The 22,333-nt window shown below is 42.3% G+C and overlaps 2 protein-coding genes and 1 long non-coding RNA gene across 3 annotated transcripts in view; 2 read left to right on the forward strand and 1 right to left on the reverse strand.

Moving 5' to 3' along the window:
* LOC306997308 overlaps window positions 1-22,333 on the reverse strand; it is a 413,102-nt gene that overhangs the window by 23,352 nt on the left and 367,417 nt on the right. The window lies entirely within an intron of this gene.
* LOC306996818 (uncharacterized protein) lies at window positions 142-1,362 on the forward strand (the record flags this gene model as incomplete). Its single annotated transcript, XM_079609720.1, has 3 exons — window positions 142-354; window positions 435-591; window positions 707-1,362. 3 exons carry the CDS (start codon window positions 142-144, stop codon window positions 859-861), a joined length of 525 nt encoding a protein of 174 aa, XP_079465846.1. The 3' UTR covers window positions 862-1,362.
* On the forward strand, window positions 1,463-4,550 carry LOC306997396 (uncharacterized protein). The gene is made up of 6 exons (XM_079610700.1): window positions 1,463-2,185; window positions 2,453-2,474; window positions 2,591-3,065; window positions 3,177-3,647; window positions 3,734-3,903; window positions 3,974-4,550. Exons 3-6 carry the CDS (start codon window positions 2,858-2,860, stop codon window positions 4,259-4,261), a joined length of 1,137 nt encoding a protein of 378 aa, XP_079466826.1. The 5' UTR covers window positions 1,463-2,185; window positions 2,453-2,474; window positions 2,591-2,857; the 3' UTR covers window positions 4,262-4,550.

A 22,333-nucleotide genomic window follows, 5' to 3' on the forward strand; every position in this document is an offset into this window, starting at 1 on the left:
AAAAATATATACTTATTTGAACTATGCTGGTGTGATTCTACTCAAGATGTAGCTCAAGTGTCTTAAGGTGTGCCAACTGATTGTTTCTAAAAACTCAGGTATTCATGGGTTTGTTTTCTTATTACCCAAGGGCGTTATGACATGCACCAGCCATTGTTTACATGCCAGCAGCAGTGGGCTCCAGAGTTCATGTACCTCATAAACAGTGGATACTGGCCAGCTTCCACCAGCTCTTCCACTTTGTATTCCCTCAACCTTTTCAGCAGTGTTAGGGAACTAAAAGTTATCGCTCAGGCACTGTCCAGACAAGCCTTGGCAAAGCTGCTGGAGCACCGTACAAAGTGTGGTGGGCGGGTAAGTGTTCACCATATTATAGAATTATTTACCATATGTAGACATCTCCAAAGTTACATTTAATATAATGCATCTTTCAGTCAGGACCAGTGTGCAGGGACACGCTGCAGCGCAGCTTCCTCGAATTTTCATATTGTGCTTTTGAGGAAGACCGCATGCCCTGCGGTGCACCCCAGACATGCTGGCAATCTCTGTGGATGGCAACAGGAAGCTATATCGGTTTCTCCGAAGCGGAAGGTGATATTTTTTTTTTCCAGTATAGATTGATCTGGATTTTTTATATTCAATGATCTTGATTTTTTTATATTCAATATTCAGCATGGATTAATGTTCTGTTTGGTTTCTTCCTCAGCTCCGACTCTTAAGCCGCGTTTCCACCGCGGGAACTTTCCCCAGGAACTAGGAACTTTGGGCTGGTACTCGGTGTGTTTACACCGCAGGAACCAGGGTCTAAATGAAGTTCTGGGTAAATATTTCCCCCTCCGAAAGTCCCTGCTCGCGAGGTAGTCCAAAACGTGGGTTCGTGGAAAAAAGCCCATGTTAATAAGCTGCCATTGGACGCATAATGGGTCGGAGGGATCGTAGGGTGAATTGGGAGGCCACAGGCCCACGGACTTGGTGGGAAGTGGGCCTTTATTACTAACCCCCCTATTCACGGATTACAACCCACTTGCCACGGGACTGTGGTTATTTGGACACCTCTAGTGGGCGACAGAGAGCATGTTGCCCCCAGGACCCCCCCAAGTGGGGCCCCCGAGTTTGAGGGCCCTAGCCGCTTGTTAAGCGTTTAAAGTCCGGGCGGGTGTACTGCTGAAAACGGGCCTGTTTTCCAAGTGGAAACAGGCCAGAGAGGTGGATGAAAAATGTTTCTCAGGCCCTAGGGCCCGGGCCCTATCGGTACGTCACTCAGGGCGGGCCCAGGGTTCACCGTGCTGAGTTTGGGGCCCCTGGGACCTTTCTATCAAAATCCCACTCGCCCATTAAATGAATGGGTTTTTCTATAGTGGTTTCGCGGACGCCGCTTCGGAAGGGCCGATCGACTAGGGGGCGTCGTTTTCCGACTCGCCACGGCCTCCTGGTGCAGCCTTGAAAGTTTGGGGCCCCTCGATCAGGGGTCGCCAGGTCGAAAAAAGTGTGAAAAACCTGTTCACGGGGTCAAACCAACGAAACGCGCGTCCGTACGGAGACGGAAGGTCGTGGGAGCCCGAAACTCGGCGAGCACCGTCGTCTAGTGACCCCGAGTCGGGCCCCCGAGTTTGAGGGCCCTAGCCACTTCCTAAGCGTTTCCTGACCCCCAATTGTAAAATAACCCAGTGATTGTGAATGGTGACTGAAAATGTGGATGGTGACTGGAGACTTTTTTATTTTTCATGATGACCCACTGGTTCCTATGGACACCTAACGTTTTATCGTGTTTAGAACGGGTTGAGACCTTTAATTTGAGACCACCCGCGGCCTCGTGGGCCCCTGGAGCCCCGAGATACAGATATAAACAAAGAATTATCAAGGCCAAAACTCGACGGATCCGGCGAGCCCCGGGCTCTGCTGAGACCCCCGAGTTTGAACGGCTGTAACTCGGGGACCCTGGTGAGCTGGACATTGTGAGTGGGCTCTTTGGAAAGGCCTCGTCCGGCGCTGTGATCGATTCGAGTTTGGGGAACGTGGAGCAAGGGGCACGACCAAAAACAAAAATAACCTATTTGTCTGGAGATTTTTTTGTTTTAAAATCGGTTGTCGTGACAATTAACGAGGCTGGGGATTTTTTTCAAGGGTCCGCACACCCACCCTTTCGCTCAACTGATCACATCTGCTGACGTTAATACAAGTAAAGGTGAGATTCTCTAACCCTATTCTCTAACTTCATAGTTTATGCAGTCGTAAATCATCTTAAATTGTACTATAAAGTGTTATCGTGCAATGATGTTGTATTGTACATAGCTTTATTAAAGGTTATTACACGTACATGACTATTTTCCTTTTTTTCGGGCCTAAATTGATCAATCCTGGCCTAACATTTGTATTCATTTAATTTTTTAACATCAATGAAGCCCCATATACAATTGTCAGAAGCTGACTCATATTTTTTTATTCTTTAAAGATGGTTAAAAGATATGGAAATGGTGAGTAGTTCTTTATGCCACCACAAAATGTTACAAATGGTTTATTACACATCTTAGACTTTTTTTGTGTCATACACTGTATGTTTGGACTTTTTTTGACACATCTTTTCTTACAGCTATAAAGTGTCCAGTTTGCCCAGCCCGGCTGGTGCACATCTCCGAGCACCTGGGGAGCGCCCACAGCATGCGCAACCTCGAGCAACGGGCGATAATGACTACATACGCCCGCCGAGCTGAGGGCGACCAACCCGACGGTGCCACTGGCCTCATCCCTGGATCTGGAGGATCCCACAACCGCTGCTCCAGAGGAGGTGATTCCAGGTGAGGAGGCGCTGGACGCCGACCCTAACGCTCCACAGTTTCCCTGCAGCAACCCTGGCTGCATGCGCCTCGTCACCCGCCTCCGGGACAACGTGGCCGACCTCAACGGGCAGGTGGACACCCTGAGCCGGGCACTCAGGGACGTGACCCGCCGCTACCGATTGCTGAGGAGGAGGTCGCAGCCCAGGCCCCCACCCCAGCCTCTCACCCCCGCCCAGCCACCTCAGCAGCAGGAGAAGTACCCGTTCCCCGACCATGTGCCAGTTCTGAGTGAGTACTTTGTCTCTTCTCCCTCTCTCCCTCTGCGTACAATGTTCCGACCCCAGTGTTTTTGTTCTGACCCCATTTGCTCTTGTGTTTGTTTTCTCTCTCTTTTCGCAGATCTCCTCCTCGAGGAGTTCCGCGGCCACCAGGAGGGCGCCGACCCCACTCCGAGGCTGGTTAACAAAGTCGGTTCCAAGGTCTTTCGCATCAGGAACTTCGTGGCGTACATGGCGGCGGGGCACACGGACCTGGCCAGCTTGGCCTTCCTAAATCAGACGGCGAGGATGCGGTCTTGGCACAACTCCCTGAACCAGGCCAAGATCGCGGAGCCGACGATCCAAATGTACCTGAAGAACGTTTCCCAGTTCCTGGCCTACGTGACCGAGACCCCGCCGCCCAACTGCCGGCTGTCCCGCACGGTGATGGTCGGCCTCAACAGGGAAATTAAAAGCTTGATCCGCTCTGTCAGGCGGAAGGTGGTCGTTCATGAGGTGGCTGTCAAGCAGGCAAAGGAGGGCCACCTCATCCCCAAGGCCGCTCTCCGCCAGTGCGTTGCCTCCACCAAGGTCACCATTCCTGAGATCCTGGGTAAGTTTTTGCCTCCTCTTACCTCTCAAACCTTGGCGTACCACACACACATGCCCCTTAATGCTTGTCTTTTTTTTCCCTCACAGCCCGTCTCAAGGTGACCAGCGACAGGAAGGACCAATGGTCATTTTATGGGCACCTCAACGCCTACCTTGCCTGTATCTATGGGCATCGCGGTGGGGTGTTCCAGAACATGACCATTGGGGAGGTGGAGGCAGCGCGACAGAGTGCAATGGATGGGTGCTATGTGATTAATGTGAGTGTTTTCTCTGTGTCTCTCTCTCTCTCTCTCTTACGTGTCATGTCGTTTTTCGCTGTTTCCACAGATTGCTTCCCACAAGACAAACCAGGCGTTCGGGGCCGCTCAGCTGGCCGTGACCGAGGAGGAGTACGGGTGGCTAACGGAGTTCCTGGCAATGAGGAAGGAGTTAGTGGGCGGTAGCGACGCCCACTACTTCTTTTTCACCTCCAAGCCCAGCTCATGTAAAAACCTGAATCAGTATTTTCAGGAGGCATGGGCTGGGTTGGAGCTGCCAGGAGCTCCGACGTTCACCGACGTTAGGACCTCCATCGCAACCCACGTGAGTTACCCAGCCCGTGTTTCTGCCTTGTGAACTTCTGACGTGCGCATGTTTGTTTCCAACTGTGCTTTCCTCTCTGTACAGGTCAAGAACACCCACAGCCCCGGGGACAGGCACAAGGTGTCCAGGTTTATGTGCCACGACACCTCCACGGCTGACAAATTCTACGCGCTGAATCTTGACGCCAAGCAGGCCGCGGAGCAGCGTAGGCTTTTCGAGTCAGCTGTGGAGGGTGAGGAGGCCCCTCCGGGGACCCCGGAGCGCCCCACCACCTCCTCCGGGCCAAAGGTGGCCAGGAGAAAGCGGCAGCGGAAAGCACCCCGACATTTTTATTAGTTATATTTGTTCCATTTGTTCAAAAGTTCTAATTGTTTGTGTTCTAATAAATATTTGTAATGTTCCATTTGTTCAAAAGTTCTAATAAATTGTTTGTGTTCTAATAAATATTTGTTATGTTACATTTGTCTTGTTGTTTTTTTATGCTAATTGGTGGACCTAAGACCTCGTTCAGGGGTCGGAAGGTCGAAAAAGGGTGAAAAACACATGCTTTGTTAAATAACTGCAGTAAAATAGATTGCAGGTGGGATTGTGTCCATTTGCAGCATATTTTCATGTATGGCGGTGAAAATCATTTTACAAAAATAGTGGGTTATTGGACAAATAGTGGGTTCGTGGGATGATTCCACGTAGCATTTATTCAATGGAAAAAAAGAGTGGGTTCGTGGACGGTGGAATTATGGGATGGGACTTGGTCCTATGGACTCAGGGGAGGCCCCTGAGTGCAGTAAAATAGTTTTCATCAAGACAGGAACTTTAATTAAAATGTTTATCAAAGGAACTGACTGAATCCCCATTCAATCGATGGCACTTGGGATTGTGTCCAATTGCAGCATATTTTCATGTGCGGCGGGAAAATCATTTACAAATCGGTTTTGGCGCAAACGTCCAATAACCCACTATTTGGCGCAAATGTCCAATAACCCACTATTTGTCCAATAACCCACTATTTGTAAATTAAAAAAAAAAAACTTTTTTTTCCGACCCAAAAAAACCGACAGGCATACCAATACCCCCTTACGGTTTTTTTGGGTCTGGAAAAAAAGTTTCTCTGATCTTCTTGAAACTCTGGATTCTGTTAGAGGGTGATGAGACTTAGAGAGGAATGCCAAAATGGAGGTTCTAGACCCTTCCAGAGCTGAGATATGGAGATCCCACGTAGCATTTATTCAATGGAAAAAAATAGTGGGTTCCTGGACGGTGGAATTATGGGATGGGACTTGGTGCCACAGACTCAGGGGAGGCCCCTGAGTGCAGTAAATATAGTGGGTTATTGGACAAATAGTGGGTTCGTGGGACGGGGGCGTGGCCTCGGAGTCGGGGGGCGGGGTCGACGGGACGTTTGCGCCATATAGTGGGTTATTGGACAAATAGTGGTTTCGTGGGCGGGGGGGTCTGCACAAAACATTGGTCAAACGGACAAATAGTGGGTTCGGGGGGCGTGGCCTCGGAGTCTGGTGGGAGTGGCCAACTGGACGTTTGCGCCATATAGTGGGTTATTGGACAAATAGTGGTTTACCCAAAAATTTCGGGGGGCGAACCCGCTCTCCAATGACGAAAAGGACGTTTTCTTCGGTTTTGGACTAGCTAGAGGTAGTACTTTTTCAAAGTTCAGGAACTTTCGGGGGCGGGACTTGTGCGCTGAACATGCTGATTGGTTGTGTTCACGCCGCATTTTGACTGGAGGACTCCACGCAGCATTCTATTTTAACCGGTATTTTTAAAAATCTATTGCGGTTCGTGGCTTCATGCAGTAAGAGTTGTCCGTCTGCAAATATGGAATTTAATAAAAAAAAATAAAAAAAACCCAGCTGGACCGACGATGAGGTTCAGGCTTTATTAAGCGTATTTGTGTAACAGGAAATTTTCTGCACGTTCGTCCCAGCATCACAAACACAACTACAGCACAGTTTGAATCTCCTCCATACTTATTATGAATGTGGCGCTCAAAACTGATTAGCCTACTGTCCGTCGCAGACTGGGAGGAGCAGACGCGCGCAGTTTATAATATCAGTGCTCGTCTCTTTTCTGCCGTTTTGTTAATTACCTCGTTAGTAAACCACTACAGCACAGTTTGAATCTCCTCCATACTTATTATGAATGTGGCGCTCAAAACTGATTACTGTCCGTCCAGACTGCAGTCGCACGCAGTTTATAATCTTCACGGTACTTTAGTCCGCGGTGTAAACGCAGAAAGCAACCGTTCTGGGGCAAAAAATGTTCCTGGGAAAAAAGTTCCTGGGACAAATTGTTCCGGGTAATTTCGGTGGAAACGCGGCTTTAGTTTCTTGAAGGAGCATTTATTGCAATAGACACATCTCTTGTCAACATTTGTTGATGTCTTGCATAAAGCTGTGAAACAGGCAGGTTTCAAATTATTTCTTAATACAATTAGTGTGCTTTTACAGCCCAGATTGTATTTGCATTGGTGAAAAAACTGCCCTCAGCTTCAAATTACAAGGAGTATATACAGTATGTTTATAGTGTGTTTCATTTACATCACAGCTACCTGGACAAGGCAGATGTGGGAGCTCCTCGTGGACAGCAGCGAAGGAGACTTCTAGGAGGACCTTCAAGTTGGACGAAGAGGGCATGGAGGTTGCGGTGTGTCGGCATGGTTTCCTCCTTAAAGCGCTCAATATGTTCAGAGGTGAGATTATAATAAATTGTTTGCTGTTAAATGTAACTTTGTATTGTTGTTATTTGTATGCAGCTTATACCCCTGCTTGGTTGAGTTTCCCATTATGATGTTCTCTTCAGAATGTAAAATAATAATTTTTATATCCCTAGGTGAAATCTTTGCCTACCCCATGTATCTGCACAAGGAGTTGATGAGTTTAAAGAGAACAGAAACTTATCAAAGGGAGAGATGGACGCCATTTTAGATTTACAAAAAAACAGAGATATCGTCATAAAACCTGCGGATAAGGGAAACTCTACAGTGATTCTGGACAGAGATCAGTATATTTACGAAGCTAAGAGACAACTAGCTGTGAGTGACCACTATCGGGTTCTTGAAGAACCGATATATACAGAAACCATCGGTGAAGTAAGAGAGATTTTAGAAGAAATGTGCTCTAAAAAAATAATTAATGGGGCTCAGAAAGAATATTTGACAGGTGATGGCCCACCTAGGCCCAGAAGATTTTATCTGTTACCTAAAATACATAAGGAACCCAAGAGCTGGAGTATCCCGTCAGATACCTCCAGGAAGACCTATCGTCTCAGATTGCAACAGCGAAACTTACTATACTGCTGAATATCTAGAGTACTTTCTCAATCCTCTTTCAACCAGACACCCTAGCTCGCCTGAGAATAACTAATCCCGAGGCTCCAATGGTCAGCACGTTAGATGTCGCTGAGAGCCTGGCCCAAACAGACCAAGCGACAGCTTCCCAGGGACCAAGAGGAGGATTCTTTTTTTCAATCACTAGGTAAGTAAACCAACCTGCAATCTTATTTTAACATAAGTATTTTTTTTACAGAATTGTGAACTTTTTTTTTTTTTTTTACAGCCTCCCTTGATTTTCCTGACAATAACGATGGTGATCACTGGCGGCACGACTCATTGGAGGAGTCTTTTATGATGCAGGGTAAATTTAAATTGGTCAGCACATTTGTAATCAGGTACTATTGTATTATCTAAATGGACCGTTAAAAGTGATTGGTTTGTTTTTACAGAGACAGATCCTGGTCAGGACATGGCTACATTGGACCTGCAAGACTTCCTGGATTTGGACTAGCTTGCAGAGTAAGTGTTCATTGGTCAGCACATTTGTAATCAGGCTCTATTGTATTATTATATAAATAGACCGTTAAAAGTGAATGGTTTGTTTTTACAGATCCTGCCCAGGACTCAGACCTCCTGGATTTACAGTTTTTTTCAATCGCTAACAAGCGCTTACCCATACTTCAGATATTTTTTCTAAACTCTTAACACAGACTCACACCTACAAAACACAATTGGCCAAATGGTTAATTTTCTTCTCAAAAACACATTTTGTTAAATATATACTAACTCTTCATTTCAAAATAGAACACATCTTTCTCTGCACACACTAACTTTACCAAAACACTGGAAATCTGACTCAAAATGAAATTATTCTGTCAAAGAATAACACTTGATTTCTTTTCACAAGGTACATGCAGTCAATCAAAGTACACCAGGTTTCAGAATACTGGCTATTCTTGACATTACAAAAACTGCATAGACTTTTATGTTTCAGTTTTACAGGTATTTGCATGCAAACCATGCAATCCACCGTTTTTACACTAAATGTCTTGGTTGGGAACTGTATGTCCACATGTACAGTAATGTTCTCATTCAAAAGTATTCCAGTAAAAAGCAAATCAGTTTTTTTCCTTTTACTCTTTACTACAGGAGGTACAGTAGAAACACGGTATGATAGAACAGAAAAAGTTTTACAGTATTGCTTACAGTGAACAAAATATCCATGAAACACACAAGAGCATTCTGAACAAAACAAAAACAACAGCAAAAAGCACAAAATTACTGTATCTAATCTCTGCGATCTTCAGGGTTAGGCCACATGTTTTCATCAACATCACATCTGATATTATCCAAGGCGATGCACCTGGGATAAAACCACTTGGTATGTCGGATCCACCCTTGGCAATCATGAACTGTGATGTCCCTGCAGCCAGCATCCATGGCTTCAAGGAGGGACATCTGGTCATGTGGTTGATGGTCATAAACCGTCCACCTCCATGCAGAAAATAACTCCTCTCTGGGGTTGAGGAAAGGTGAATAGGGTGGAAGGAAGAGACTTACCAGTCTTGGGTGGACTTCAAACCATGTTGTTATTGCTTGCGAATGATGGAAAGCCACATTGTCCCAGGTAATTACAAAGGTCCTCATGTTTTCACCCTCCTGATCCTGCTCTGGACCCAGGCGCTGGTGGAGATCATTGAGAAAGGCAAGGATGCGCTCGGTATTATAGGGTCCACTGGCTCACTGCACCTCTCACTACATCTCTCACTGCATCTCTCACTGGGCCTGCTCTTCTCACTGGGCCTGCTCTTCTCACTGGGCCTGCTCTTCTCACTGCACCTCTCACTACATCTCTCACTGCATCTCTCACTGCATCTCTCACTGGGCCTGCTCTTCTCACTGGGCCCCTTGCTCTTACTCTTCCTCTTCCAGACATTACAGTGTTTGTCTTTTTCTGTTTCTGTTTCCAAAAACATCACTCCTCACAGTCCTTCTTTTACTGTATAAGTGTCAATGTAATAGAAAAAAATAACTCCTGCCACTCTAAGCCAGTCTAAGCCAGACTGGAATCAGCTGTGGTTGGCCCAATTTACCCAACATAAATAAGCTCTGTGTCAATTATTCAATTGTTTGTTTGTTATCAGCTGAGATATATTGTTTTTGAACTGATCATTGCAGAAGCAGAGGTTTTTATACTGTATCTAAGGTTTGGAATATTGTTTTTGCTATTGTGGGATGTTGTGTGTTAACATTCGTAAATACTACAAAAACAATCCATAGTTTTGTTGGGAGGTATAGCTTGTCTGTTAAGAAAATGTAAGCATTATGGAAATGTGTTCACTGACTGCATATTGTTTGAAAACGACATGAAATGTGTGAATGGTATGGCCACAAAAGACCGATGCTGTGCTAATTGTGTTTAGAGTTTTGAAAATGTGACAACTGGCTGGACAAACGCTTGTTAGCGACTGAAAAAAACTAACACTTTGCAATTTTTTTTGTGCACTTTTTATATACACATTTTTATTATATTTATTTACTATTTACATTTGTAATAACTTTTTTTATATTTTTCCTTGCAGATTTTGCATTTTTATATATTTTTAAGATATCTATATTTATTTGTTAATTTGTTTAATATCACTAGTGTATAAATTTTAATATTATTTTGTTCACTATATTTGCACTATATTTACATTTTGAATAACTTTTTTAATATTTTTTTGCAAATTTTGCATTCACTATATTTTGTTCACTATATTTGCACTATATTTACATTTTGAATAACTTTTAAATATTTTTTTGCAAATTTTGCATTCACTATATTTTTATTTTGTGCACTATATTTAATTTTTTTTAGAACTTTTTTATATTTTTTCTTGCACATTTTGCATTTTTAAGATATCTATACTTATATATGTTAAAAATTAGTGTGTGTGTTTGTTTAATATCACTAGTGTATACATTTTAATGTTATTTTGTTCACTATATTTGCACTATATTTACATTTTTAACTACTTTTTATATATTTTTTCTTGCAAATTTTGCATTTTTAAGATATAATTAAGAAATAATTTTACTCCTATTCGACATGTCCAAGGCGGGTAAAAGTTTAGGTATGTCAAGAGATTTATGCGCATTCCTCAAGAAAGAGCGTGAATATCCACACTGTCTTAGGGCCTTGAAAAGAGTGTTTGTTACTTAAAAGAAAAACAATTCTGTTCTGTGCAAATGCGTTTAAATCGGAGTAATTGTGACTTCACAATCCCCCTAAAAGTGTGTTTAGGGTGGAAACTGTGTTTGTGTAAGAGTGAGTGTGTGTCCGTCTTTTTAAAATATACTCTGAAATCCAACTTTCCTGTGGAGAAGAAGTTGGGGCCCTTATAAGACACGACGTCCAGGAAATTGACCTCGTAATCATCAACTGTGAATTTAATCTTTATAGAGGCCTGGTGTGCATTTAAGTGTTCAGTGAAAGTGACAAAATCTGCCATCGAGTGAGTCCAGACACCCCAAATATCATCAAGAAACCAAACGTTTTTTTCTCTGCTGAGGCTAAAGCAGACACATCCCAGTCTGCCATGAATATGTTTGCATACGAGGGGGAGAATTTTTTGCCCATTGCTGTGCCTTTTATTTGTAGATAAAATTTGGCGTCGAATTTGAAATCGTTTTTTGGTTAAATTAATCTAGTCATTTTAGAATGTAATCGTCAGGTCTTTTAGAATGAGGACTGCCTCCAGGCCCATTTCGAATGCTACTGCTGATGCGGATGTTGACGGCACTTCTCAGAGTTCCAGACTGCAACCATTTTTTGAGAATGTGCGAGTTAAAATTTTATGTGGTCGCATTTGTGCGAGTGCATGGTCTACATAAACAGAGAATATTTGTTTTAGTTTTGAATTAGATCATTTAAAAGCACACACTTAAATGATTATAAAGATATATTGCTCATGCCTGGGTGAATAGTATTCGCTGAGTTTTGTTTAAGTTTAGAGACGTGGACTAGAAAAAAAGTTCACGGATACGGAGAGGCAGAAAGCACACCCTGTCTATTTTCTTTATTTTATAAAAGCACAATGTTTTATTTTGATTGTAAGTGGACACATAAAAAAGTAGACATTTAACAGCTTATTTTTTCATATTTCTTAAGTCTGTATGACCAAAAATGACGGAGTATTTTAAATTTTCTATTTTGCTGCAATGTAAAAGAAAAAACGAGCAAAACGTGCCGGCGCGTTTGCGGTCCCCAGAGGGTTAACAGATGAAGAACTTCACGATTGATGAGTTTTCAGACAGTGCTATGGAGGTTGTGCCATCTTCATGGGTGGACAGATCTACAGGGGTATGCAGTTGTGTAGATTTATTTTTTCTTCACAATTTCTTTTACCATTCTAAATGTTCTCATCACCACATTGTAAGAATCTGATCTGAAATAAAATACATTTTTCCAAAAGGCTGTCTTCTGCTACTGGACTGCGCATAATGTGAGGGCCCAAGTCAGCACGTGCCATTTGCCCAACAAAAGCTGGGCCAAATATCCAGTCAAGAAAATCTGGCTGTGTACAGGTGACCTATTTCTAAATAAATAAATAAATACTAGTTTTCTCTGTATGGAAATACTGATTTGTTCTGCTACTGGCTGACAACAATGTTGTTCTCTTAACATAGATTCCTACGCCAAAGCCATGGAAAAATGTCAGCGGCTGATGGACATTTCCAGCATTGAGATGGAAGACGATGCAAGTGTCCACAAAAGGCAGTGTAGACGCCCAAGGAGGTTCATGACGGATTCTTCAAGATGGTAAGACCCAATTACAGACTACATTATTTACACAATTGAAATTTTCTTTTTGCAATCTGTACAAATTGTTTGGTCTTATTTCAGATGAATCTGTCCCACAAGTGAGAAAGCATTACAGGACGGAGTGTGTGTCTGGAAGCCCTGTCTGTAAGTTAACATTTATGCATGCATTTAAGAAACCAGAGTCATATTCCCTACCATGGAACTACTGACATTCAACCTGGTGCAAATCATGTGACTGTTCTGATGTGTTTCTCTTCCTGCCTTTTTTCAGGTCAGCCACCAGTCACTGCCTCCACCACCTGGGGCCTGTTTCAGAAAAGAGGTTAAGTAAAAAACTCTGAGTATGTTAACCCCGAAATGAGGGAAACTCTGGGTTTTCCGTTTCAGAATGGGAGGTATGTCAAACCCGAGAAAGCAGAGTAAGTCAAGCCCGTTTCTGAAAGAGGGGTAACTTATACTCAGAGTCAGTTACCATGGTAACTTACTCTGTGAACCTAACCTGGTCTGGAGCAGGTTTTCTTCGGTAAACCCAGAGTTTCTTGCGGTCTCCTCCCCTTTTTTAAAGAGGAAGCGGTTTAAACACTTCATTCCTTCTTTCTGTACATTTATTCATTGCTGTTTTTACCGCTGTTTTTTTTTTTTTTTTAATAAGATGAAATCTATAACTCCTTAACTGGCAACTGAAAATACAGTAGATTAGATTAACATCATGTAGTCCTAAACAAATTCTACAGAATTAAACTGGCATTTACTGAAAATCACTGAATTGTGTTCATCTGTGCACCAGAAGTTGATGGACCTTCCTCCTGCTGTTCTTCCACACGGGGGGAGAGATAAGAATGTCTGTTTATACTATAGATATAAACTTAGATTCTATACTCCACATACAAATGTGAAGGTGTAGATTGTCTGATGTGTAGAAAATATTAACATTGCCTCTGTAGGCCTCTCTGTGGCAGCAGAAACTGTTTCTTCATACCCATCATCCTGTGAAGATGAGCATTTGGTTGAGTACATAATAGGCCTACTATTTGTCATAATTTCTGGTGTATTGAGTTGGCTACTTACAACTGCCTGGGACCAATGAAAAACCCAACCCAAAGTAAAATAAATGGCCATATCAAAAATATCCTATATAAAAAATAACACATATAGAGACCTCTTACATATTATGAAGGCCCTTGGATCTTCGGGAGTGACTGGCTCTGATGAAGTCCCTCCAGGAATTCCCAAAAATGCTGCTGCACTGCTTGACACTGGATGCTATTTAGTTATTTAATATGTCAAATGTTTGTAAAGTCAGGTAGCCTACACCCATGATATGCTCAAGCCTTACCTGATTGAATCATGTTTTTATATTTCAATTTCAGCTGCTGCCACATTCTTTTAATGACCTAGCCTACATTTTTGAATAACTCTTCTTCCAGTTTCACCTCTGATATTATAACAGTTGGGTAAGTTACTCTAAAATAGTTATTAATTACTAACTACAAATGACATCTTCAACAGTGTAATTAGATTAATGTAATAATTACTATCTTTAGAAAGTATTGGTTTACTTATTACTAATGACTAAATCCCATATCAACCTCAACCACTTGAACAATACAAGGAGAAGACAAGAAACTTCACTTAAAATGTGTAGAGGGAGAAGGTTACATTAAAAATATACCTTTTAAAAATGTATGTTAAATATTGTTTTATACAGAATTGTTCTATATGCAGTAGCCTATTTAATGTAATTAAATAAGATTTTATTTTAAATTACAGAAGAATTAAGAGTAATCCCTTTAATTAAATTACAATATTTAGATTACTTGGTAATTAATTACACTCAACACTGTATAACAGTAATTCCTCTTTTTGTCTGGCGCTGCCTGTTGCCATGGGGACTCATGATATCTGCGCTCCATTGATAATGGCTTTTTATAGTTGTGGTGCACGCGCTCAACTCAGAGTCAGTCAACTTAGAGTTGATTGAACTAAATAATTTCAGCTGATCTGTAACCGAAAACTCAGAGTTTCCCATCTCAGGGTAAGTCAACTCAGAGTTCAAGTTTTAACTCAGAGTTGGTTGAACCTCCTTATTGAAACAGGCCCCTGCATGTACGTTGTTGTTGTTTTTTGCCATGTGCAAGAGCAAAAAAAAAAGGAAAAAGCCTTTCGCATACTACAGGTTTCTTGATGATATTTGGGGTGTCTGGTCTCACTCGATGGAAGAGTTCATCACTTTTACTGATCACTTGAACACACACCAGGCCTCCATAACCATCAAATTCACAGTTCATCCAACGGAGGTGAACTTTCTAGATGTCGTGTCATACAAGGAAGGGACCTAGGTTTTCATCCACTGGAAGGTTGGATTTTAGAGTTTATTTCAAAGAGACTGATACTCACGCTTTGCAACACAAACACAGTTTCCATCCGAACCACACATTTCGTGGTATTGTTAAATCACAACTACTCCGTTTTAAGAGAATTTGTACAGAACAATCCTCCTTTTTCTCAGCTACGAAAACTCTTTTTTCAGCTCTGAGACAACGTGGTTACTCTCGCACGTTCCTCAGGAAAACACTCAAAACATTCGACTGTCCCAAACCTCCACCTGCAGCTGACACGACTCTGATAAAATCATCCCACTGGTGACACATTTCTCGAGTCTCAGTAAAGAACTCAATCAGGCCATTAAATCCAATTTTCAGAAGTTTCTCACACCCACCAAATACTTGCAAAATCATAGGCCAATAGCGGCCTACAGACGTAATGAGAACATTCTCGACAAATTAGTTCAGAGTAAATTCACCATCAATGAGTAGTCAGGTTGGCAAATGCAAGTACTTCATTCCTCTCAGATGGGTGAAAAATAGATTTAATGGCCAGATCTTTAAGTTGTCTCGTACTCTTTCACAGGATTGTACAAACTGCGTGTACTTGATCTATTGCCTCAAATGTCACAAGCAGTATGTTGGCCAAACAAAAAACCAGTTACGCGTCAGAGTATATCAGCACGCTCACAACATAGTGCATAAGATAGAAAAACGCAGACATTTGGTGCAACATTTCCTGCTTCATGGCCTTGAGGCCCTGAGGATCACAGGACTCCAAACCAATCCACTATGGTCCCTCCAAGAGCGGCTGTGGGCCGAGAGAACGTGGATCAAACGTTTGGATGTCCTGTATCCCAGAGGTCTCAATGAGACATAGGTCACTTTCATTTCTTCCTTTCCTTTCTACACCTTTTCCTCTCTAAATGGCTACCCTTCTCTCTTTTCATAGTCGGAGCACACTCTTTTCACTATCCCTACACTCACAACTCCTCTAACCCCAACCATTGGTACCCTCTGCTTAACAACCCAACTGAAAACAGCCCTTACCCGGGCCCTGAGCCTTACCATCAGTAACCCTGGAAAATAGGCTACTAGAAGGTTTGCTGAATAGTATTTATTTAATTGAGAGCGTTTAATGCATAGTCAGTCCTCCTCTACCATGTCAACAAAGACATCGGCCGTGTAGCAGCATTTTTTTTTTTTTAGAAGACGGAAAAAAATTATTGGAGCCCAATGCCCACTGTTTGTATTAGTTTTGAGCCTATGCTTTATTTTTCAGTTATGCACTTTATTAAGTTTTTGCTCTTGATCTGGTTTGTTTAATACATTTTTTTATTTTATTAAATGGATGTGCCTTTTGTGTTTAGAGTAAAAGCTTTATTTTAATAGTAAGGGTGTAACGATACACCAATGCCACGGTTCGGTTCATATCACGGTTTTGGAGCCTCGGTTCGGTTCGGTTCGCTGTGGGGGCAGGAGGTTCCTGGCAGGGCACCAGCAAGAATAAAGAACACTATTCACTTTTAACTTAATAACAATACCAATAATTTAACTCATTAACTATCTTTTTACTGTATTATTTATTAATATTTGTTAATCTTAGTTAATACAAATTCAGCTGTTCATCCTTTGTTTATTCATGTTACTTCACAGTGCATTAGGCTAACTAATGTTAACAACTTTTGATTTTAATAAGGCTACTATAGTAAATGGTGAAATTAACATTAACAAAGATTAATAAATGCTGTAGTTTATACAGCATTTGTAATAAATGCTGTTGTAGTAAAGTTCAGTTTATTAATAGTTAATGTTAACTAAATGTAGTTAACTAGAGTTTAATAAATTTAACTTTATTGTAAAGTAGGCTATTACCGATTTAGACGTCTGGTGAGTTGTTGATATCAGTTGTTTTATCCATTCAAAAATGGAATCGGTTCAAAGGAGTCATTAGTGCGCGAATCGGAGGTGTCATTAGCGGACGTGTACGCGGTGTGTGATTATCCCGTCAGTTTAGGACATCGCACAAGATTTGTGTCAACATAGAAAACATTTAATCACTGGATAGGTTTTTAGGTTTATTGAAAGTGTGGTTTGTCTCAGCTGAATGTGCGGAACGCTTTTCAGAGAAGAAAAGGCAACGATTTTTTAGCACAATACACACCGGTAATTCAGGAAAATAAATCTCCCAATGCTCCACGTGAAGCTTTCGGTCTTCCGACCTTTTACCATCTTGTCAATTCAAGATTTTGATTAATATGCGCGAGGGAGGGAGTGCAAGACAGTTACGGTGCGAGTGCGCGCGCACGGCCAGGCTCTCTCTCTCTCTCTCTCTCAGCTCGTTCTCTCAGTAACATGCGACCTCACAAGCGCAGCAGTCTATCATCTACATCACCTATTCTTAACCATAGGGCCAGGGCCGCAAAAAACTTTACGTTTTTCACCTGTGGGCCGCGAGGGCCGAGGGACCAAACAAGTTATCAATTGAAGACACCAGAATGACCACTGTTATCCACGAGACAGTTACAATTGGCTAGTTGGACGTGGCCGCGATGTTTGATTTCTGAACAGCGAGTGTGCGGTTAGACACTTCCGGTTTCGCATTACGCCCGGTGCAGGAAGCCGGAGAAAGCCGAAAATGATCTCTAAATGGTTATTTATAGAATCAATTATATCACTTTAAATACTACTAAGATCCATATTACTATCACACGAGCCAATGGCAAATAAATGCACGGATGCAGTCAGATTAATGAATGAAATACAACTGTTCACGAACAGAAGAGATTGTATTGGACTCATGCTGCGTACGCAATGACAATTATGCCAGATGTAAATATAGTTACAACTACGATTAGAGTTGTTAAATAAAATACCCCGTGAACATTCACACGTTTGCCTTGTGATAGACTACAATTGATCATAAATACTATTTTCTCAATTCTGCGCATATATTTCCACTTACTTGCATGCTCGATCAATATTATCCTCACATATTTTACATTTACATTTTTAACTGAAGGTACCACAAACAATTTAATATAAGTTTGTGTATATTTTACACGTAGTAAAATACTGTATGCGCTGCTTATAAACACCAGGCAGATAATGATGTATAAAACAGTATGCTCTTTACTCATCTCACTTGCACAAAATAAATGCAGCAATAGAAAGCATAGAAACGCACACTCAGGGTTCGAACGTCAACGGAGCACGGAGCAATAACCATCCCACCACTAGTGGCAGTAATGCCTCAGTTAGTTGTTTAACAAGCGCCAATAAGTAGAAGAAGACACTCAGTCAACAGTAGCCTGTAGTAAAAGTTATGGAGAAGTTTTTAAAGCGGAAAAGTGGAGACCAAAGTCGAGCCAACCCGGCCCAAAAGTCAAGATTTTGCCGTAAATACAATCCTGACTTCATTAAGTACGGATTTGTGAATGGAGGTGACGAGGCAGAGCAGAGAGCCCAGTGTGTGGAGTGTGGGCTAATGCTATCCAATGAAGCACTGAAACCTTCAAAATTAAAGCGGCATCTAGAATTCAAACATCCATCGCTTGTGGGAAAGTCTGTGGAATTTTTCAAAAGAAAAGAAAATGGGCTTCAGATGCAGAAAAGGTCCGTTGTGTCACTGAATGGAAATTCTAAATGCGCTTTGAAAGCCAGCTACCTCGTAGCCAGACGAGTGGCACAGACTAAAAAAGCATTCACGATAGCGGAGGAGTTGGTTTTACCTGCCGCTGTGGATATGTGCCGTGAGATGATCGGAGAGGCTGCTGCAAAAAAGCTGCTAACCATCCCACTCTCAAACGACACGGTTAGTCACCGTATCGCGGACATGGCCACAGACATACAGCATCAGTTGCTAGAAAGAATAAAAAGCAGCCCATGTTTTTCTTTGCAACTAGACGAGTCTACTGATGTCACAAATGCTGCACTGCTACTGGTTTTTGTTCGCTATCGCTGGGACAGTAGTTTGCACGAAGACATACTGTTTTGTGGAGAGCTACCCACACGGACTATGGCTGATGAATGTTTCCGCTGCATGGATAACTACTTCAAAGAGAACGGCCTAGACTGGCAGAACTGTGTTGGGGTGTGCACCGATGGTGCAGCGTCAATGACAGGCAGGCATCACGGTGTCGTCAGGCAGATACTTGATCGTGCCCCAGAAGCTAAATGGACCCACTGTTTTCTTCACCGTGAAAGCCTTGCTGCAAAAAAAATGTCACCAGAGTTACATGAGGTGATGGATGTAAGTGTGAAAACCATAAACTTCATTAAAAATAATGCAGTGAACTCCAGATGTTTTGCCAAACTTTGTGAAGGCTTGGAAGCAGATCATGTCCAGCTGCTCTATCACAGTGAGGTGAGATGGCTCTCAAGAGGACTGGTCCTCAAGCGTTTGTTTGAACTTAGGAATGAGGTCCTATCTTTTCTCACTGAGAGAAATTCTCCTTTTGCACATTATTATGCCAATGCACAGTTCACAGCTAAACTTGCCTACCTCTGTGACATTTTTTCACTGCTGAACCAGCTGAATATCTCACTTCAAGGGAAAAATAGCAACATATTTTTTGTTGCAGATAAAGTTCAAGCTTTTAAGAGGAAACTTGCTTTGTGGATTAAGAGGGCTCAGGGAAAAAGGATGGACATGTTTCCCCTTTTTGTCTGACATTTTGGAAAACTCCCCCCTGATGATTAGTGACATAGGGTGTACTCACACTAGCCACTTTGAACCGTGCCCGAGTGCGTTTGACCACCAAAGCGCGGTTCGTTTGACTAGTGTGAGTGCTCTGAACCGTGCCCGGGCGCGGCTCGATTAGCCGGCCCTGGCCCGCTTGGAAGAGGTGGGCCAGAGCACGGTTCAGTTGGACTCGGGCGAGGTTCGCATGCAGTGTGAGCGCTAACCGTGCTGGAGCACGGAACAGGACGCGTGTAATGGGAACTGTAGTCCGTAATCAAAGCTGCAAAGTCCGTGCTGCACTTCAGCTGGTACCTTGCAAACCTCCTCATACGAGCAGCACGCTTACGTGAACATTTTCGCGCCACTAAGGCGACACATCTGTTTAACAACAGGCTGTGAGAGGGCTGTGGACCACCGTGGACCAAACGACACAAAATTATCCACAAAGAAAACAGAGCGATGGACTCCATTGTGTTCAGAGAGCGCCGCTCCGTTTATCCCGAAACCGTCTCATCATAATGACGTAAGCGTGCTCCGGCACGAATGCTGAAACCCTATGTGAGTGCAGGCCAGAGGGGGAGTGGGGAGGGGGGACAATCGTACTCGGGCCCGGTTCATGGCAACCGTGCCTAGTGTGAGTACACCCTTAGTCTCACAGCACCTCTCACAACTGGCAGTGAAATTTGATGACTACTTTCCTGAGGATCCCAGAGAGGGACACATGTGGATTGTGGACCCATTTTCTGTGGATCCCACTAAAAAAGATGTTGCTTTGCCCTCACACCTGGAATCCCAGCTTCTGGAAGTAGCCACTGACAGTACTTCAAAGTTGCAGTGGGGGAAACTGGATCTGGGCTCCTTCTGGATTGCTGTCTCAAAAGAGTACCCATGTCTAGCACTGAGGGCTGTGAAACTACTCCTCGCATTCACAACTACATACTTGTGTGAATCAGGATTCTCCATTGTGGCCACAACTAAGACCAAGGCCCGGAACAGACTCAAAGCAACACTGGAGGCTACTTTGAGAGTGAGCCTTTCCCCCATTCCACCCAGGCTGGATCTGATAATGTCTGTGAAGCAGGCCCAAGTGTCTCATTTAGAGGAGAACATAAATAGGGAGTTGTAGCTTGTTCAAATTGTTGTGACTGTTATTGTTAATTTATAACAGATATGAAGAGCAACTTCAGGTTCTGCTATGCAAAAAATGTAGACTGCTGAAACAACTATCAAATTTTTAGCAGATTATAAAGCTATATATTGTTAGCTATATATACTTTTAAAGCTTCACTCGCACTTTATTTAAATTTTCGTTTACAACTTATTTATTATTTATTTAATTTGAAAAATATTATTTTGAATTTATTTATTTTAGCAATGCATTTTATTGTTTTTATTTTATATATTTTTATACATTTTCTATTTTTTTTGTAAGTAAAATTTTTTCAAATGAAATCTAACTGATTTTTGTGTTAATATACCTGAATTGAGCCTTTAAATTTGTTCTTGATGCAGATTGATTTGTTCCATGAATTGTTGTGTGTTTGGCATCTTGTTGTGCAGGTTTACATACACACGAATAATAAACTGTTAAACTGCAACTGGATTTCATTTAGTTATTGAATACAAATCAAACCAAGGGTGAGATCAATAAACCAATACAGTGCTAATATTTGGATGGGCCCTGGGCCACTTTGTACTGTAAAATTTGGGCCCCGACATCAAAAAGGTTAAGAACCCCTGATCTACATCACTCACCGATCAAATAAGGCTTTGGCGGGATAAAAATTCACTTTGGCGGCCGCCAAAAAACGTAATATCAGACCGTGTTGATTCTGTGGCGCACCGCCCACGAATTAGACGTGTGGAAAACACTGCAGTCTAAACTGCCAAGCGTGATCGATCACCAAATATAACGTGACATGTACTTGGAAATCAAAAGTTAGTGTATATTTAGTAAAATACAGCTTTCATTAGTTGTTACAAGTGTAGGCTACTAATACTATTTAATCAAATGTCAGAAAAAATTGTTTTGTGACATAAGGTGAAGTGAGAGCTGGGCGGGGAAGTAGGGGGCGTGGCGCTTTCGGTTCGAAATGAGAGTATCGCGGTTCGAACCGTAGGTGGTGTATCGTGGTTTTTCGGTTCGGTTTGAATATTGTTACACCCCTAGTTAATAGTCTATTCGTGTCTAAGCCACGAAGCTGCGCTCCTGTGTTAAGGCCTCATCTTGTCTAGTTTCCCATTAACTTCGTAGAATCCGAAATGTGCCCAGATGTCCGCTTTTCCAAGCTTTGGGTGCGTTTTTAATTACCCGTCTATCACGGTTGTTGTTGTTATGCCCACGGAAGTAATTGAAACTTCACAACTTTATTGTCCCACTCAAGGCCAGAAAATAAACAGTGACATAATCGATTATGGCACTTTGCCGCATCGATGCTGAATCGTGCATGCCCCGCCGAATCGATTATTGTTGACACCACTAATATATACATATATAAATACATTATTATACAATAATGTATACATTAGGGATGTCAACGATTAATCGACAATCGATTAATTGTCGATAATACATTTAATCGATACAACTTCTCGATCATCGATTAAGCAGGTTCATGCGTGTGCGTGCTGCTCAACCGAGAAACAAAGTAAGTGCGTTTTGTTTGGGACCATTTTACACCTTCATTATGACTATAAGTTTGCGTGTTCATTCGCAGCCTTTTGTTTTGTGCAAATGTAAGTTGTAATATTGTGTTTATTTTGCGTATGCCTATATCTGATTTATCTTATATTGGATGCATCCCTTGAATGAACGCTGTAGTGCGCGTGATCAGCTCCAGCGCGCGCAGCTCAAACGCACTGCACGACTAATGAGTATTGGGAGGACTGTCATATTACATAACATTATAAAGAGAACAATATTGTAATAAAACATTGTGCATTGTTTGAGTTCAGTTGCCGTGTCGTGTTGCTCCGGGAAGAGCGCGTCCACAACATGATC

This window comes from Phoxinus phoxinus (genome assembly GCF_949152265.1).
Source record: "Phoxinus phoxinus genome assembly, chromosome: 4".
Taxonomy (NCBI): Eukaryota; Metazoa; Chordata; class Actinopteri; order Cypriniformes; family Leuciscidae; genus Phoxinus; species Phoxinus phoxinus.